Source organism: Marmota flaviventris, chromosome 1 (genome assembly GCF_047511675.1).
Source record: "Marmota flaviventris isolate mMarFla1 chromosome 1, mMarFla1.hap1, whole genome shotgun sequence".
Classification (NCBI taxonomy): domain Eukaryota; kingdom Metazoa; phylum Chordata; class Mammalia; order Rodentia; family Sciuridae; genus Marmota; species Marmota flaviventris.
The window spans coordinates 157,818,094-157,833,478 of record NC_092498.1 but is presented as its reverse complement, the minus strand read 5'-3'; the positions used below and the strand labels follow the sequence as shown (position 1 = coordinate 157,833,478).

At 53.3% G+C, this 15,385-nt stretch overlaps 2 protein-coding genes across 12 annotated transcripts in view; both read left to right on the top strand.

Annotated features, from left to right (window-relative positions):
• Positions 1-602, top strand: part of Crkl (CRK like proto-oncogene, adaptor protein) — a 42,613-nt gene extending 42,011 nt beyond the window's left edge. For both annotated transcript variants that reach the window (XM_027924241.2, XM_027924238.2), the window contains one exon: positions 274-602. In XM_027924241.2, the coding sequence (XP_027780042.1) occupies positions 274-297 (24 nt within the window). In that variant the 3' untranslated portion in view covers positions 298-602. The remainder of the gene's footprint in view (positions 1-273) is intronic.
• A 16-nt stretch (positions 603-618) lies between these two features.
• Aifm3 (AIF family member 3) lies at positions 619-15,382 on the top strand. 10 transcript variants are annotated; one of them, XM_027924257.3, is made up of 20 exons: positions 621-1,040; positions 2,709-3,416; positions 7,329-7,542; positions 7,789-7,898; positions 8,138-8,247; positions 8,345-8,389; positions 8,586-8,682; positions 8,766-8,878; positions 9,194-9,280; positions 9,696-9,787; positions 9,876-10,006; positions 10,121-10,236; positions 10,330-10,401; positions 10,496-10,559; positions 11,158-11,234; positions 11,335-11,452; positions 12,716-12,814; positions 13,049-13,124; positions 13,628-13,727; positions 14,575-15,380. In XM_027924257.3, exons 2-20 carry the CDS (start codon positions 3,386-3,388, stop codon positions 14,962-14,964), a joined length of 2,142 nt encoding a protein of 713 aa, XP_027780058.1. In that variant the 5' UTR covers positions 621-1,040; positions 2,709-3,385; the 3' UTR covers positions 14,965-15,380. The 10 variants fall into 10 exon arrangements, 9 of the variants coding, with proteins under 9 accessions (XP_027780066.1, XP_027780061.1, XP_027780068.1 ...); XM_027924258.3 differs by having other exon boundaries at positions 621-2,825; positions 3,242-3,416; XM_027924264.3 differs by having other exon boundaries at positions 622-3,416; positions 13,628-13,732; positions 14,575-14,699.
• Positions 15,383-15,385: the final 3 nt, after the last annotated feature.

Sequence of the window (15,385 nt, the reverse complement as noted above, 5' to 3'; positions counted from 1 at the left end):
CACGCCTCACACGTGTGAGACTCTGGGTTCGATCCTCACTCAGCACCACATAAAAATAAATAAGTGAAATAAAGATATTGTGTCCAAATACAACTAAAAACAAACAACAACATAAATATTAAAAAAAAAAAAAGAAAAAGAAAAAGACCTGGTATGTGATGTGTGGTGACGGGGTTGGAGGGAGTGAAGGGAACTGAGACTAAACTCCTCAAGCAGGTAAAGGTCTCCGAGCGAGCGGCTGAAAGCATGAATTGGGTTTTCTTTCTTGGGGAGGTGTCACCTAGAGGATCAGCTTAGGGAGCCCACGGATGGTTCGGAGACCCAGTGCCAGCGCGCGACCCAGTTTGGCGTCACTCGGAGGTCCCAAGGATCACCCGGGATCCAGCCGCGGCCAGGGTAGTCCACGTGCAGGACTTATGAGTCCCATGAGCTTCTCCACGCCCGGAGACTTCCATCGCGACTCCAAGGCCCCTAGCCTAACCCTTGACCCCTGGCGGTTCCCCACCTGCACCGCCCGCTTGGGCGGTGCTGGGCGCCGCGGGCTCCCCGGCCGCAGTGCCGCCGCAGCGCCGGCCCCGCCCCCGCCCGCTCCTCCCCCCCTCCCCCCCTCCCCCCCTCCCCCCCTCCCCACCGCCCGGCGGCCGCGGCCCCATCGGTTCCAGAGCCCAGGCCAGCGCAGAGTCCAGGTGAGTGCCCACCTCTGGGACCCTAGACCCCGGAACCCCCGCGGCTCCACCCAGTGTCCGGGTCTCGCCGTCCCCACGCGTGCGCTCGTGGGTCCCGGACCTAGGGCCCCTGCGTTGGGGGCGGGGTGTCTGAAGCTTCGACCCAAGAGGTGGTGGACTGGAGCGCCCCTCTTCCTTATGCCCTCCTGTGCTGGCACTCCCTCCCGGCTTCCAGCAGAATCTTGCAGTGTGCCAGTACCCCCCTTCCTGGGCTGCAGGGTCTGGTGCCGGTACTGGGACACAGCCCGCAAGGCTGATGGAAACGGATTTCCAGAACGAGAGAACTGCACGTGCAAAAGCAGGGAGAGTGGACAGGTTGGCACCAGGGCTCCATGGGGAAGGGGCCAGAGCTGAGCCCCCCTTAACTTGAATGTAGGGGTGAGGAGCTCAGATGCCATCCCCAGTGTGCCTGAAAGCCCTGAAGGCCCAAGCTGGGCAGCCTGCCCACACCCGGGAAAAGTGGGACCAGGAAGGGGAGACAGCAGAGGAGTGGGGACTGACTCTGCCAAAGGTCCAAAGAGGCTCCTACCCAGCCTTACACCCTCTGGGACTCTGGATCCCTGGGGGGCAAATAGGAGCACCTTTGTGAGGTAGGGATAATTCAGTACCTCCCTCAGGGGTTAATGGGAGTCCCTGAGACAAGACACAAAGTCCTGGTGGGTAGTTAGCTTTGGGCACTCTTGGAACTTCACAGCTGTGGGCAACTTGTAGACAAGAGACAGCGGTCTTCAAAACTTGGGGGTGCCTTCTGCCATGATCATAGCAAGGACCTTTGCTTTTGAGTGGGGGTGACTGCGATCCAAGCTGGTTAGCACCCTGTAGGTGGAAAGCCTACCTGAGAGCCTCAACTCCTGGAAAGGTGGGGAACAGCCTGACCAAGCCCATAGTAGCAAGACCAGGTCTGACCATTTCTGGGATTTATGGTCCAGCAAGTGAGTCCTGAGACCAAGCAGGAAGGAGTGGGCAGGGCTGAGGCACAGGTGAACCCAGAAGCAGGGGAAGGGTTCCCTGGTGCTCAGGGAGGGGGCAGGTGGGGCAGGTGGCAGCTGAGTTTTATGGACATGCCTTGGTGACAAGTGGGGGAAAGAGCAAAGGTAACCTAGTGACTTTGGGTGCCTCCTCACCTGAAATGGATGTTTCAAGGGCAGGTAAGATCGGGCCAGGCAGTGGATGGGCCTTCCCCAACTTTGTCCTTCTTTCTTCCTGCTCTCCTTGCTCTCAGGCACCCACCCAAGGCCCTTCATGGAATCTGGACTAGATCAAGGGTACCTTAGCCCCACCTCAAATTAGACTTTCCAGGGGGGAAACAGAGGGGAATGGCAGTGGGATGGACTGAGGAAAGGTCATTTGTAAACAACACAGTTACACTTTGTCCTGGGCCCTCCAAAGTCCATCCATAAGCTGCATCTTCCAGAAGACCCACCTTATGCCTTGAGGACACCTTTGCTGCACTGATCTATTGACTAGGTGCCCCATCCCCCCAGCCCAGTGCCTTACAGAGCCTTAGAGTAATGGGGGGTCTCCTGAGGCCATGCTCTTCTTAGAACTAAGTCCGGGAAGGGGGTGGGAGGCCACACAAATTCCCCTACCTTCTGCTTGACCTTGATGAGACCTTGGCTCCTCAGTTTCTCAGACTTCTGTTGGGCATGACCTCAGTGCCACTGGGCCAGGGGTGGGGGTGGGGGAACCTTTATGGCTGCTAGGCACGGGCTGTGGCAGGGCTGTGTGCCTGGCTTCTTTCTCCCCCAACCCTATTAGTCCCGGGCTGGCCGCCCGCTCTTGTTCACCACAGAGCTGGGTTTCCCTGGGGACCAGTGGACTGGCCTAGCCCCACACTCCCGCCACAGCCCCTCCTGGCCACAGCTCACACTGGGAGGAGGGGTAGAGACTGAGCCACCTCCTGGACCCTGCCCTGCCTTTCAGGGCCTAGCAGCCTCCGTCCACTGCTGGGCTGAGAGGAAGGAATTGTGTTTGCTTTTGGAGGAGGTAGCTCTCCTGAGACTGCCAGCCAGGGTGGAGGTTGAGGCCAGAGGGAACCCTGTGTCACTCCCATTTGAGGAAGAAGAAATCCAAGGACCAGGAAGGCTCTAATTGCTCAAGGTAACCCAAGGTTTGACTCAAGAATGGTGGCCTCCTGGGCAAATAGATGGTCTCAGAGCTTCCTCCAAGACTGTAGGATTTGGAAAAGGGAAGTAGAGGGCTAGGGGCCTGAGGAGTCAGCAGAAACCGGGGATAATTTTTGGACAAGGCAGCCACGGGACTGGACAGAGAGTGGCCAACATTGGAACAGAAGGGGTCTCCTGACAGTGGGCATAAGCCATGTACAGGTGAGATGGGGGATGTGGGGTGCTGAGCCTCAACAGGCCTCAAAGGGGAGAAGCCCTTCAGGATCCCCTACATGCAAGACTTAGCTCAAATGTAGGACTCTCCCAGAAACCCCCACAGTCTGTGTCTCTCTGTCTCTGTCCTCCCTCCCCATGAAAGCTCCGTCCTAATATGGCCAGTCTCCCCTGCAGGTCCTAGAGGCAGTTCCAGCTGGCATGGCAACTCCAGCATCGCTAAGAGCAGCAGGAGACCCAGCCCCATGGGGGGCGCCCTAGACCTCCGACAGAACAACCATCTGTGGCCCTGCCTGCCTGCTGGTCCTCAGGTCACTCACCATGGGTGGCTGCTTCTCCAAGCCCAAGCCAGGTACCTCCTCCTCTCTTACTGCCTCCTCCCTCCCTCCTGCCTCTCTCTCTCTCCATTACCTTCCTCCCCCTCCCTTCTGCACTCTGCCTGCCTCCAAAGTAGGTCAGGCTAGGCAGGAGCCCCAGAATGTTAATGTGTTGAGATAGGAGGTGGGTAGAGGATCTGGAGAGGTTTTCCAAGTGCCCCCTCCAGTGATAGGCCCTCTTTTTGGGGGGGCTTTGAGTGCTGGTGGTGGGAAAAGCAGCTGGATCTTTGGGGGCTTTGAGTGCTCGTGGTGGAATAGCAGCTGGATCTTTGGAAGGGGAGGAAAGGATTTCTCCCATGGCTGAGTTAGGAAAGGGGGGCTCTAGGAATGCCTTTGGCTACTGTGTGACCTCTCTGAGCCTCAGTTTCCCTCTCTTTAAAATGATTCTACCCTCCCTGACCTCTTGAAGTTGCTGAGACAGTACAGTGGGCAGGTTCCTACCAAAGAATGTCCCTACCTCTTCTCAACCCCTCTGAAACTTAGGCTGTCATCTGGACATGCTTTCCCATTTATACAAGAAATTTTTGCCATGTCTAAATCAGCTGGCTCTACCCAGGGTGCTAGGGGAATCCACATCTACTTTACACTGGAGACCCTGTCTGTGGGGCTCTCCTTCAGGCCCCCAATTTCCTCTTCCTTCCTCATAACATCTCAGGAGGTAGGGCATGCAGATATGTCACAAATAAAGAAATTGAGGCCTCAAGAGTCCTCTAGAACTCAGACAATGCTCCACCCACATTTATGCAAGCCACCCTATCCTGGGCAACTTGCCCCTGCCAGCTCACCCCAGCTCCCTTTACCTGATACCCATCAGCTCCATTACCTTGGAACTTGTGAGCCTTTTCTTCTTTTCCTGGGTTCAAGGGAGAAGTTGAGGTAGGGAGGAGAGATGTTTATGCCCTACCAGTCAGGGGGACCCACCTGCACCTGTTCCAAAAACCACACTCCCCCTTTGCGCTGCTGTGCTGTGAACAGCCAGATCTGGGCCAGGTCCCACCACCTTCTTGTTTGGAAATATAGCTTAGGAAAATGACGTCCACTGTCTTTACCTCAGCCTTCTCCCAATAGAAACAGACAGAAGGATGCTAGCTGGCCCCAAACTGGGCACCTGTGGGACTGCTGGGCTGGCAGGAGGTCCTGGGCAAAAGGTGTCACCTATAAGTTCTTTCAAAGGACCCCCAAAGGGCTGGCCTGCCTGGGTCCCCTCACCCTAGTATTTCCAATATGGGGTCTAGACATAAGAACTTAGGCTCTTTTTTTTTTTTAAGATTTTTTTTTTTTTTTTTTTGAGAGAGAGAGGTGTGGGGGAGAGAGGGAGAATTTTTTTTTTTAATATTTATTTTTTAGTTTTCGGTGGACACAACATCTTTGTTTGTATGTGGTGCTGAGGATCGAACCCGGGCCGCACGCATGCCAGACGAGCGGGCTACCGCTTGAGCCACATCCCCAGCCCCAGAACTTGGGCTCTTGAGCCTCAACTCAGCCGTACGGCTTCCAGGCTGTGTGGCTTTGGGCAGGTGATCATACCTCTCTGATCTACTTTTTTCTCATGTGTAAAGTGAGGTTGTGCTTAGCACAGGACCTTGCACTCAGGAAGCACTTTTAAAATAGTATTGGCCCTTTTTCTCTGAGCTGGATTTCCTGCTGCCAGGATTCCCCTGTGGAGGCACAGTCCCCAGGTGCTTAAGCTAGACAGGTCAGGTGTGAGGCCTAGGGAATTTCAGGGTGTAGGAATGAGAGTTCAGCTGGGGTGAGCAGGGACAATAGAAAGACCCTGGTTCTGTGCGTGAGCAGATCCCCCCACCTACCCTTCTATTGCTGCTCCTGACTTAATGTCTTCCCGTTAGACTTGCATCAGTGAGTGTGCCTTGGAGCCTTCTGGCAGGAGGTGGAGGATGAAAACTGACTGGCTTGGCTGTTATCTGGCACTCCTGCCAGGCTGTTCCTGTGGACTCCCACAGCTGTCATAGCTGATGTCAGCTGAGTCTGAAGTATTTTTCTTTTTAATTCTTCCAAAAACATTCTAACACCATTACATAAAGTGTGGAAAATGGGAGGAAACTCCCCACTGGACAGGACAACCTTGTGTGGCTATGTGCTCATACACTCTTCCTACCAGTCCCAGTCATGAACTGACCCTTGCCACTATCCCCTGCCTCGCCTGGGCTGAGCTGGGGGATGGGACATACAGATGAAGGGCAGGAGGTCTAGACAGAGTGGGGAATTAGCTCAGAATGAAAGGAGGGCCTTGCAGGAGCTGGGCTGCCATGGGAGGCAGCACCAGAGCTGTGTCTGGGTATGGGGGTAGGAGTTAGCCAAGGCCTAGAAGAATGGCAGCCCAGGCCAAGCAAATGGTGCAGGCAAAGGCCAGGGTATGTGACTCAGCATCCACCCGGGGTTCTTGGGTCTTTTTTGTTTTTAGGAGTGTCAGGTCTGAAGTAGAAGGGAGCAGAGGTCTGGAGGCTCTGGTTCCTTGAGAGAGGCACCTCCTGCTCATGCTGTGCCAGAGGCTTAGTTTCCTCCCTGCAGCAGCAGCCCAGGAGGCCGGATTATCACTGCTAAAAATTCTGTTTATTGTTCCCTTCTAATTAGAAAAATACCCCAGGCATGTCATAGGGAATTTGGAAAATGTGGGAAAGTATAAAGAAGAAAGTGACAGTCTTTGGCTACTTCCTAAAGTAAGCCACGTGGGTATACTGAGAAAATGTCTTCTGTGTGGAGGCCATGGAAGGGGGCCCTCTGTGCCTTCTGCGCTGTTCAGACCTGTCTACATGTACCTTTACCTCATGGAATTCATTCACTCCCAGGGCCCCAGACCCGTACATAAAGACACCGAAACCCAGGACTTGGGAAATGATGAATGAATCTCAAACTGCTGAGAATAATTATTTTAAGAAGTTGAAGCCAGGCACAGTGGCACACACTTGTAATCCCAACAGTTTGGGGGACTGAGGCAGGAGGATTGCAAGTTCAAGGCCAGCCTCAGCAACTAAGTGAGGCTCTAAGCAACTTGGTGAGATTCTGTCTCAAAATTTTAAAAAATTTAAAAAAGGATTGAGTGATATAGCTTAGTGGTAAAGTGCCCTGCTTTAATCCCCAATACAAAAAGAAAATGTTGGAATTTGTGTGTGTGTGTGTGTGTGTGTGTGTGTGTTGGTGGTGATACTAGGAATTAAACCTAGAGCTTTCCACACTCTAAGCAAGCATTCTATCACTGAGCTAAATCCCCAGCTCTGTCCATATTTTTTTAATTTTGAAAAAACCGTTTAAATCTATGGTAAATTTACAAGAATAATACAATGAATCCTTAATTTCTAATCATCCAGATTCACTGTGAACTGAGCTGCACCCAGTTTGGGACCTCATATTTGTATGTACATGAATCATCCCCTAAATGTGTCCCTGAGCTGCTAGGGACATTGTTGTCCATCTGAACACGTATGACACAAGACATCAAGGTTCTTTCCTCCAGAGATCCTGGAGGGGAGGTTTAGGGTTGGAAGAAACTCTGTTCTGTGACCCTCTCATTAATTTTGACATCGAAAAAGAAAATGTGCAGAACTGCTCAGTGATACAGCATTTACGTAGATGCACAAGTTCCTGGGTTTGATCACCAGCACTGGATAAAAAGAATAAAAAATAAAGAAAGAAAAGAAAAAATGCAGAAATGAATTCAGGCTGACCAAGAAATCCCCTTCTTATGCCCTTCCTCCTCTGTCTCTTTGCTGGGGTACACAAGGCTTTCTGGAGAAATTGAGGGGAAGGGCTGAGCCTCCTGAAACTCAGAGGGGCTGGCCTCTGCCCCCAGATTTTGGGGTGGGCAAGAAGATGGGGTGGGCAAGAAGATGGGGTGGGCTGAGGGGCTCATGATATGGCCCTGCCCACAGTGGAACTCAAGATTGAGGTGGTGCTGCCTGAGAAGGAGCGGAGCAAGGAGGAACTGTCGGCTAGCGGAAAGGGCAGCCCCCGGGCCTACCAGGGCAATGGCACAGCCCGTCACTTCCACACTGAGGAGCGCCTGCCAGCCCCCCACCCCTACCCTGGCCCTCAGGACTGCGTGGAGGCTGCCGTCTGCCATGTCAAGGACCTGGAGAATGGCCAGTGGGTGCTGGGCCTGGGAGGAGGGATCAGAAGGTCCAAAGTGGGAGGGCAAGGGAGAGGCCATGGATGAGGAGAACTAAGGTGAGGGGATTTGGAAGGGCCTATGACCTGCTTCTGCCCTAGTCATGGTCCTTGGGCTTCTGATGTTCTGGGCCTGCTACCTATGAGGCTGGACACTAAGAAGAGGTGCCCCCAGGAGGAGGTGCCTGTTGTCTGTCCTGACCTCTGAGTGCAGCCTTTCCCCAGGATGCGGGAAGTGGAGCTGGGCTGGGGGAAGGTGTTGCTGGTGAAAGACAACGGAGAATTCCATGCCTTGGGCCACAAGTGCCCACACTACGGCGCACCCCTGGTGAAAGGTGAGAAGTCCAGGGGTGCATATGGGAGGCGGGGGTAGGACCTTCCTATAGGGGGCTTGGCTACTGCACCATCCATGCCCCTGTTCTACCAGCCCCCGGGGTCAATTTGACTCTTCCCTAGGCCCTGGGTCCTCATCTAATAGTGAGGTCTCCTGGGCTATGAAGTGGACCAGAAGGTGCAAGGATCCTTGGAGAAGAGCCCCCGATAGTAGCTCCAACCTAGTACCACACTGTTCCAGGAGTGTTATCCCGTGGCCGGGTGCGCTGCCCCTGGCATGGTGCCTGCTTCAACATCAGTACTGGGGACCTAGAGGACTTCCCAGGCCTGGACAGTCTGCACAAGTTCCAGGTGGGGCTGGGAGTGTGGTATAGTGGGAGCCTGGGAGCACAGAGTTGGGGGCTTGAAGCACTCCAAAGTCTGATCCTGAGCAGTACTGCCCTTGCAGGTGAAGATTGAGAAGGAGAAGGTGTATGTCCGGGCCAGCAAGCAGGTGAGGAGTGGCTCATGGCTCAGAGGTGGGGAGGGCATCTTGACTCAGAGAATAGCTTGTTCAAAGGCCCTGCAGTGGGAGAAAGCCTGGCATGTGTGACTACGAGCAGAGTGAAGGGCTGCATGATGGGGAGTGGCTGGGCTAGAGTAGCAGAACCTGATCTGCTGAGATAACCCCAAATGCACCCCACCCCCAGGCCCTGCAGCTGCAGCGAAGGACCAAGGTGATGGCCAAGTGTATCTCTCCAAGTGCTGGGCACAGTGGCAGCACCAATGTGCTCATTGTGGGTGCAGGTTAGTATTGAGGTCATGATAAGGAGGGTGGAGGTGGATGGTAGGAGGTAAGTTGTCTGTTGGTTATGGCCTCCTCCCTTCAGGTGCTGCTGGCCTGGTGTGTGCAGAGACACTGCGGCAGGAGGGCTTCTCAGACCGGATCGTCCTGTGCACGCTGGACCGGCATCTCCCTTATGACCGGCCAAAACTCAGCAAGGTGTGGCTTTAGGGCAAACAGTAACCAGGCACAGGACAGTCAGCACAACGCAGGGCCTGAATCCTTAACCCTCTGGGTCCCTGGTCCAGCCCACTTGGAGCCTTGCTTGTCACCTCTTCAGAGTCTGGCCAGCTGCCAGCTACACTCAAATCTGGCTTACCTGTGGTGCCCCCAAAAGATCTCAGTTTGTTGAGTTTTATCCCACAGCCCACATATAACTCAGGGCTGGCCTCACCCTTCCTGGGGTCCATGTCCTTTGGTATAAAATGGAACAATGGTAGCTTGACGCTGTCTCATATTGGCTGTGTCCTGCAGTCCCTGGATGCACAACCTGAACAGCTGGCCCTGAGACCCAAGGAGTTCTTCCGTGCCTATGGCATCGAGGTGCTCACTGAGGCTCAGGTACGAGATTGAGGATGGTAAACTGGCCAGAGAATGGGTTAGTGGGAACTGTGAAGAGCATTGGGCCATATGGACCCCTGGGAGTGTTCTACCCTTCCAGTTTCACTGCCCAGGCCTGGGGAGCAGCACCGGACTGTCTTATTAGCAGGATCATGAGCACACACAGGGCCTAGGGAGAGAGAAGATCTCATTCCATCAGGGATGGGAAAGTCTGGTAGGACTTGGGAATATGTAGAGGGCTTTGAGAAGAAGGTGATGTTTTAAGCTTGAAAACTGAATCCTAGGCAGTGTGGGAACAGACCTCACGGGACATGCTCAGATCTGGCTGGGATCTGGGCATGTTGCAGGACTCAAAAGTGGATGACAAGACACAGGTCCATATCCAGGCCAGCACTTTACCTGTCGGGGGTTGCAGGTGGTCACAGTGGATGTGAGAAACAAGAAGGTCGTGTTCAAGGACGGCTTCAAGCTGGAGTATAGCAAGCTGTTGTTGGCGCCAGGGAGCAGGTGGGAGGGTGTCTTTATTGCCCTCCTTCTACACTGGGTGGGGCACCAGCCACAATGGGAGGGTCTCACTGAGGCTGCCATATCTCAGCCCTAAGACCCTGAGCTGCAAAGGCAAAGAGGTAGAGAACGTGTTCACTATCCGGACGCCTGAGGATGCCAATCGTGTGGTGAGGCTGGCCCGGGGCCGCAACGCAATTGTCGTAGGAGCTGGTTTTTTGGGTGAGAAGCTGGGGGTGGCAGGGTGGTGGGCAGGCTTTCATAGCCAGTCCCTGGGCATGCTGGATCTAGGAGGTGCAGGGTACAAGATCTGCCAGCCCCTGCCCATCATCTCAGGTATGGAGGTGGCTGCCTATTTAACTGAGAAGGCCCATTCTGTATCTGTGGTGGAGCTTGAGGAAACACCCTTCAGGAGGTTCCTGGGGGAGCGCGTTGGCCGTGCACTCATGAAGGTAAGCCTACCTCAATCCCTTGTCCCTTGATATCCTGAGTGTGTAGTCTAGCCCCTGACCAGGCTCTCATCCATTGCCCACCTGCCCTGACAGATGTTTGAGAACAATGGGGTGAAGTTCTATATGCAGACAGAGGTGTTGGAGCTGCGGGCCCAGGAGGGAAAGGTGGGCCTTTCTCCTCTCTTTGCTGCTTTCTGTCTTCTCTCCCTGAGCCCAGTAGCTGGTCCTATCTGCTCACGCACCCACCCACTCCCTACAGCTGAAGGAGGTTGTACTGAAGAGCAGCAAGGTCATTCGGGCTGATGTCTGCGTGGTGGGCATTGGTGAGTGGATGGGCAGGTGGGCATGAATGATCAAAGCCACCTGCACAAGTTCACAAATGACCTTGAGTTAGCCCCTTCTCCTCCCTGAGCCTTAGTTTCCACATCTTTAAAATGGTGACCCCAACAGTACCCACTTTCTAGGGCCATTGAAAAACACACATACCTGGCTTAGCCCAGGCCCTGCATGGAGCATGTGCTCAATGACTGCTGCAGACTAATAATCAACTCCATGCCCTGCTCTATGTTGGATGAAGAACACAAACTTCTTACTGTTCCTACTCCACCAGAAGTGGCAATTTGGAGAAGTGCAAAGCTGGGAAGTAGCAGCACAGGGGTTGGAGAAGCATGGCCTCCTGACCCCTCCAGGGGGCTTCAAGGAGTGCTTCTTGTAGAAGGCAATATTTGAGGCCTGATGGGAGGCACAGGTGTCTGTGGAGTGCAGGCAAAGGGGACAGTATGCATGAAGCCCCATGGTGGGAAGCCTGTGGATGTGATATCTGGGGTAAATACAGCAGGTGAAGGGTGTGGAACACAGAGAGCAGTGAGGCCAAAGAAGGGTGGAACCAGAGTGTGGACATGGCAGCCTCTGTCCTGCTAGGTGCGGTGCCTGCCACGGGTTTCCTGAGGCAAAGTGGCATTGGTCTGGATTCCCGAGGCTTCATCCCTGTCAACAAGGTGGGGCTGGGTGGGGTGGGAAGGGTGCTGGGCTGGGGGTGGCCAGAGGTATAGGTCAGTCCCCTGTCCTATCCATGAAGCTCTGGCTCTCTCTTCACAGATGATGCAGACCAATGTCCCAGGTGTGTTTGCAGCTGGTGATGCTGTCACCTTTCCTCTTGCCTGGAGGAACAATCGGAAAGTGAACATCCCACACTGGCAAATGGCTCATGCCCAGGGTATGGCCAGCCCTGAGGCAAGTTGGGGGGCTATCCTAGGGTTTCAGCCTCCCCCAGGATCATGCTTCAGTTGGTCTGCTTTCCTGGATCCTATGTTATGCATTCAAGGCTCTCTAGTGGCCTCACAGCTGGCCTCATCCAGGTGATCAAACCAGTTTACACAGCAAGCTCTGTGGCTCATCTCCAGAGACTCTCTTTCAGAACCATCTGGATGTACCATTTAGCCAGGGTCAACCTCCCATCCTAGTTTTCCTTCCACTAGTCTCCTTTCCTTTTGTCTTCAAGGATACATCCCACAGAATTTCTGACTTACATGTACAGTCAGGTCTCTCCTCTGAGGGAGAGAAGGAATTAGTAGGCCAGCTTTCCAGTCAGTGCTTCTATCTCCCTTGGACTAATCAACTATCTCTATAAACTCAGTTGTCTTCTGCAGGCCCCATCTAGTCCAGGCTCAGTGGGCACACTGTTTCTGTGGAATAGCTTTCCCTTCTTCACACCACTAACCATTAATTCCCCAAACCTCACCCACTGCACACACCTGGTCTGGGCCCCAAAGCTAGAGGGGCCAGTAAATTAACCAACTCAGTGCCTCAGAGAGGAACTCCAGACTCCCAGCCTATGATGGGTACTAGCTCCTGCACCCAACTTCCCTTTCCTCTGCGTTTGCCATTATCTGAAGGTCTGAAACCCCACTTCTAGAACTGATTTCTATTCAAGTTTTCAAGGTCTAAAGTGGCTGCTATGTTGTAAGGAAACAGCCAAATATAATTAGAATTCAGAATTTAATTGGGAGGGTCCAGAGTATTCTGATATATATCCAGCTTTGGGTCCAATGGGGGCATATAGAAACTGGAAAGTCACCCCTGCTATTCTCTTGGGGTCCTGCATGTGACTGTCATTTTTGCTTCCCTGGCTCTTGTGCTCCCTTCTCCTCCCTCTTCGGTCCTAATGTGTCTGATTAAGTTGTCTGTGTGCATAAGTGAAATGGTGAAGCAGCCCACAACCCCATGAGCAGACCTTCCAGAGAGGCAGGGCATGTCTGTCATTCAAGTTTTCCAGAGAAGCAACCTAGTAACTAGCTTGGAGCCAGGTGTCTCCTTGGTACCTCAGGAGGGCCACCACCTGTGTAACAATGTATTTCTTGATCTCTAGGGGATCCAGGAATAGCAGCTATGCCTGATAGGGGTCCCTAGAGTGCTGGGGCAGGCGATGTCAGGATGGTGAGGGCAAGGGTCAGGGTTCACATGGCCATGGGTTCTGCAGGGCGGGTGGCAGCCCAGAACATGCTGGCTCAGGAGGCGGAGATCAGCACGGTGCCCTACCTGTGGACTGCCATGTTCGGCAAGAGTCTGCGTTACGCGGGTAACAAGATCCTCGGATGGGGTGGGGACTGAACTGTTTTAGGGGTGGGACCATGATGGCTCTGGGAAGAAGCAATTAGGAACTCTCTGGGGGAAGGCCTAGGGACTACCTAAAAGAAGTAAACAATCGGGGAGGATGTCCTGAGAGGAGTTAAGAAGGCACAGGGTAGGGAATTTGTGAAGTCCATCTCCTTCCCTGGCTTATGTGGCATCATTTACCTGTTCGGCCCTACAGGCTACGGAGAAGGCTTTGACGACGTCATCATCCAAGGGGATCTAGAGGAGCTGAAGTTTGTGGCTTTTTATACCAAGTGAGAACAACTGGGTGCAATGGGGGTACAGAGCTGCTCGTTTGGGAATGGAGAGTCATCCCAGAAAAGTGCTCCTGAGGAGGGGGCTTAGCTAAAAAGGTGGAACAAGTGGCAAAGGGAGGCAGACAGCTGGGCAGGAGGCACTGCAGAGGAAAGGTGAGGAAGAGATCAGTAATAACTGACTTTGTTGTGCATTGGGCCAGATGAGTTATCTTCAAAACAGCTCTTTGAGGTGGGTGTTGACAGCCCACTTACAACAAGAAAAGCCACACAGACAATGGTGGTGTCAGAACAGGACCCTAGTCCTGAGCCCTGCTGAGGATTAGAGCTTCCCTAGAGAAATCTGATGCCTGTGCTGGGACAAATAGGGAGGGATAGGTGCTCAGGAAATTCCTGTGACCCCAGGAAAGATCCCTCCCTGGGTCCCAGTGATGAGGAGTGTGTCTTCAAGAAGGAAGGCTTTTGCCAAGCAGCACTTAGGCTTAGCCACCCTCTCTCTGCAGAGGTGATGAGGTGATCGCTGTGGCCAGCATGAACTATGATCCCATCGTATCCAAGGTGGCTGAGGTGCTGGGCTCTGGTCGTGCCATCCGGAAGCGGGAGGTGGAGTGAGTGTGGGCTTGGGAGGTCTTGGGGTGAAGGAAGGAAAGCCCTGAAGGATTGGCTTAAGCTGTCATGGCAGCCAATGTCTCCTAAGTTATCCAGGACCCTCACTCTTGCTCCCCATTTGTCTGAGGTTTCCAGGGCTAAGAGGGCAGAGATTATACTTTGAGAGAAAGCTGGTGTACTCAGAGGGGAGAGATGGGAAAGGGGTGTGTGTCCCAGGGCATCACCACTGCTGCAGGGAGAGTGAAGGTCCACTGCTTGCATCCAAGTACCTCTCCAACCCTGGTATCCCTCACTGAATGTGGTTTTTCTTACCCTAGTAGAAACACAGATAGTGATGCCCTTGGGTACACCCTGTATAGAGATGTGGGGTGGTTATGTGGGGCCTGGGAGGCACTGGACGCCAGCCATTAACTTCATTCCAGTATGGTTCCAGTGAGAGTCCTCTGTGTACAGAGAGCTCCTAGGGACTGGGGAAAGCCTGCAGGCCACTAGGGGGCTGGAGGTTATGGGTCATGCTAGGCCTTAGTCTGGAAATAGACATGACGAATGACATACTCTCCCTGGCCTTCTGTTTTTCCCTCTTGGCTTCACAAAGGCTGTTCATGCTGCACAGCAAGTATGTGTGTCCTCTGTCCTTATTATTAATCATTCTGAACCTTTCCCACTTCAGCCCCAGAGCCTCTACTCAATGATCTACCCCTCTCTGCCTAAGTACATTTCCCTGCTGGGCACCAAGGACAGAGCAGACCACTCTCTATTCTCAAGAGTCAGCTGCTCACGGTGCCCAGAGCAGGGAACCTGCCTTCTTCTTCCCTTATCCTATCTCTCCTCATTCCTGCAGGACTGGCGACATGTCTTGGCTCACAGGGAAAGGATCCTGAGTTCGAGTGTAGTGGACTTGGGCAGGCATGCTGGGGTACAAGGAACAAAGGCCAAGCCCTGGGGGCAGGTGCCAATCTCCAGTTTCCCAGCATCCCGCAGGGCAGAATTTGAGCCCTCCCAATGCTTGCCTTTGGCTGCCTGGATCCCTTCCAGGACGGCCTCTGCTGCCTCCAGAAGATGCTCACCCATCAGGGCCTCAGCATCCACTGACATCTGGCACTGGAGGTGGGACAGGCCCTGTCTCTTTTCCCTCTGTTGGGACTGGTCCCCTGGAGGACCCTGCAACATGTTAGACATTATCTTAAAATTAAAATGCACACATTTGCAGATCTGTGTGATTCCAGTGTAATTGGGCCAACACAAGGACAAAAGCAGACCACATGATAAACAGGTTCACCAAGGAAGTTAAGCTTGTGAGCACCCTAAGGAGGTAGCAACTGATGCTCTTCTTTCCACAAGGTCAGGGAAAGTATCTCCAACAAGTGCCTTTGGATCTTAATTTGAAAAGAAGAGCATTTAAGTAAAAAGGGACAGCAGGTGCAAAGGACTTGGGATAGAACATACATGTTTCTTCAGAGGTCAGCTGCAGCTCATGCCTAAAACTTTGGGGGCTCTAGGAGCTGGGTCCTAAGACAGATACCATGCTTTTCATAGCACTTGGAGCTTTCTGAATCCTCGTTTAGCAGGTGAAGAAGCAAAGGGTCTGCTATTAAGTGGAATAAGAAGTCTGAGGCGCTGAGCTAGACTTGCTTCCCAAAGGGGAGATAAGG

Excerpts from the sequence above, each read along its gene's own strand:
- Aifm3 (XM_027924257.3), top strand. The coding sequence starts at position 3,386 with ATGGGTGGCTGCTTCTCCAAGCCCAAGCCAG. Across the intron at positions 3,417-7,328 it reads CTTCTCCAAGCCCAAGCCAG|TGGAACTCAAGATTGAGGTG; the intron begins GTACCTCCTCCT and ends CCCTGCCCACAG. Across the intron at positions 11,453-12,715 it reads GCAAATGGCTCATGCCCAGG|GGCGGGTGGCAGCCCAGAAC; the intron begins GTATGGCCAGCC and ends TGGGTTCTGCAG.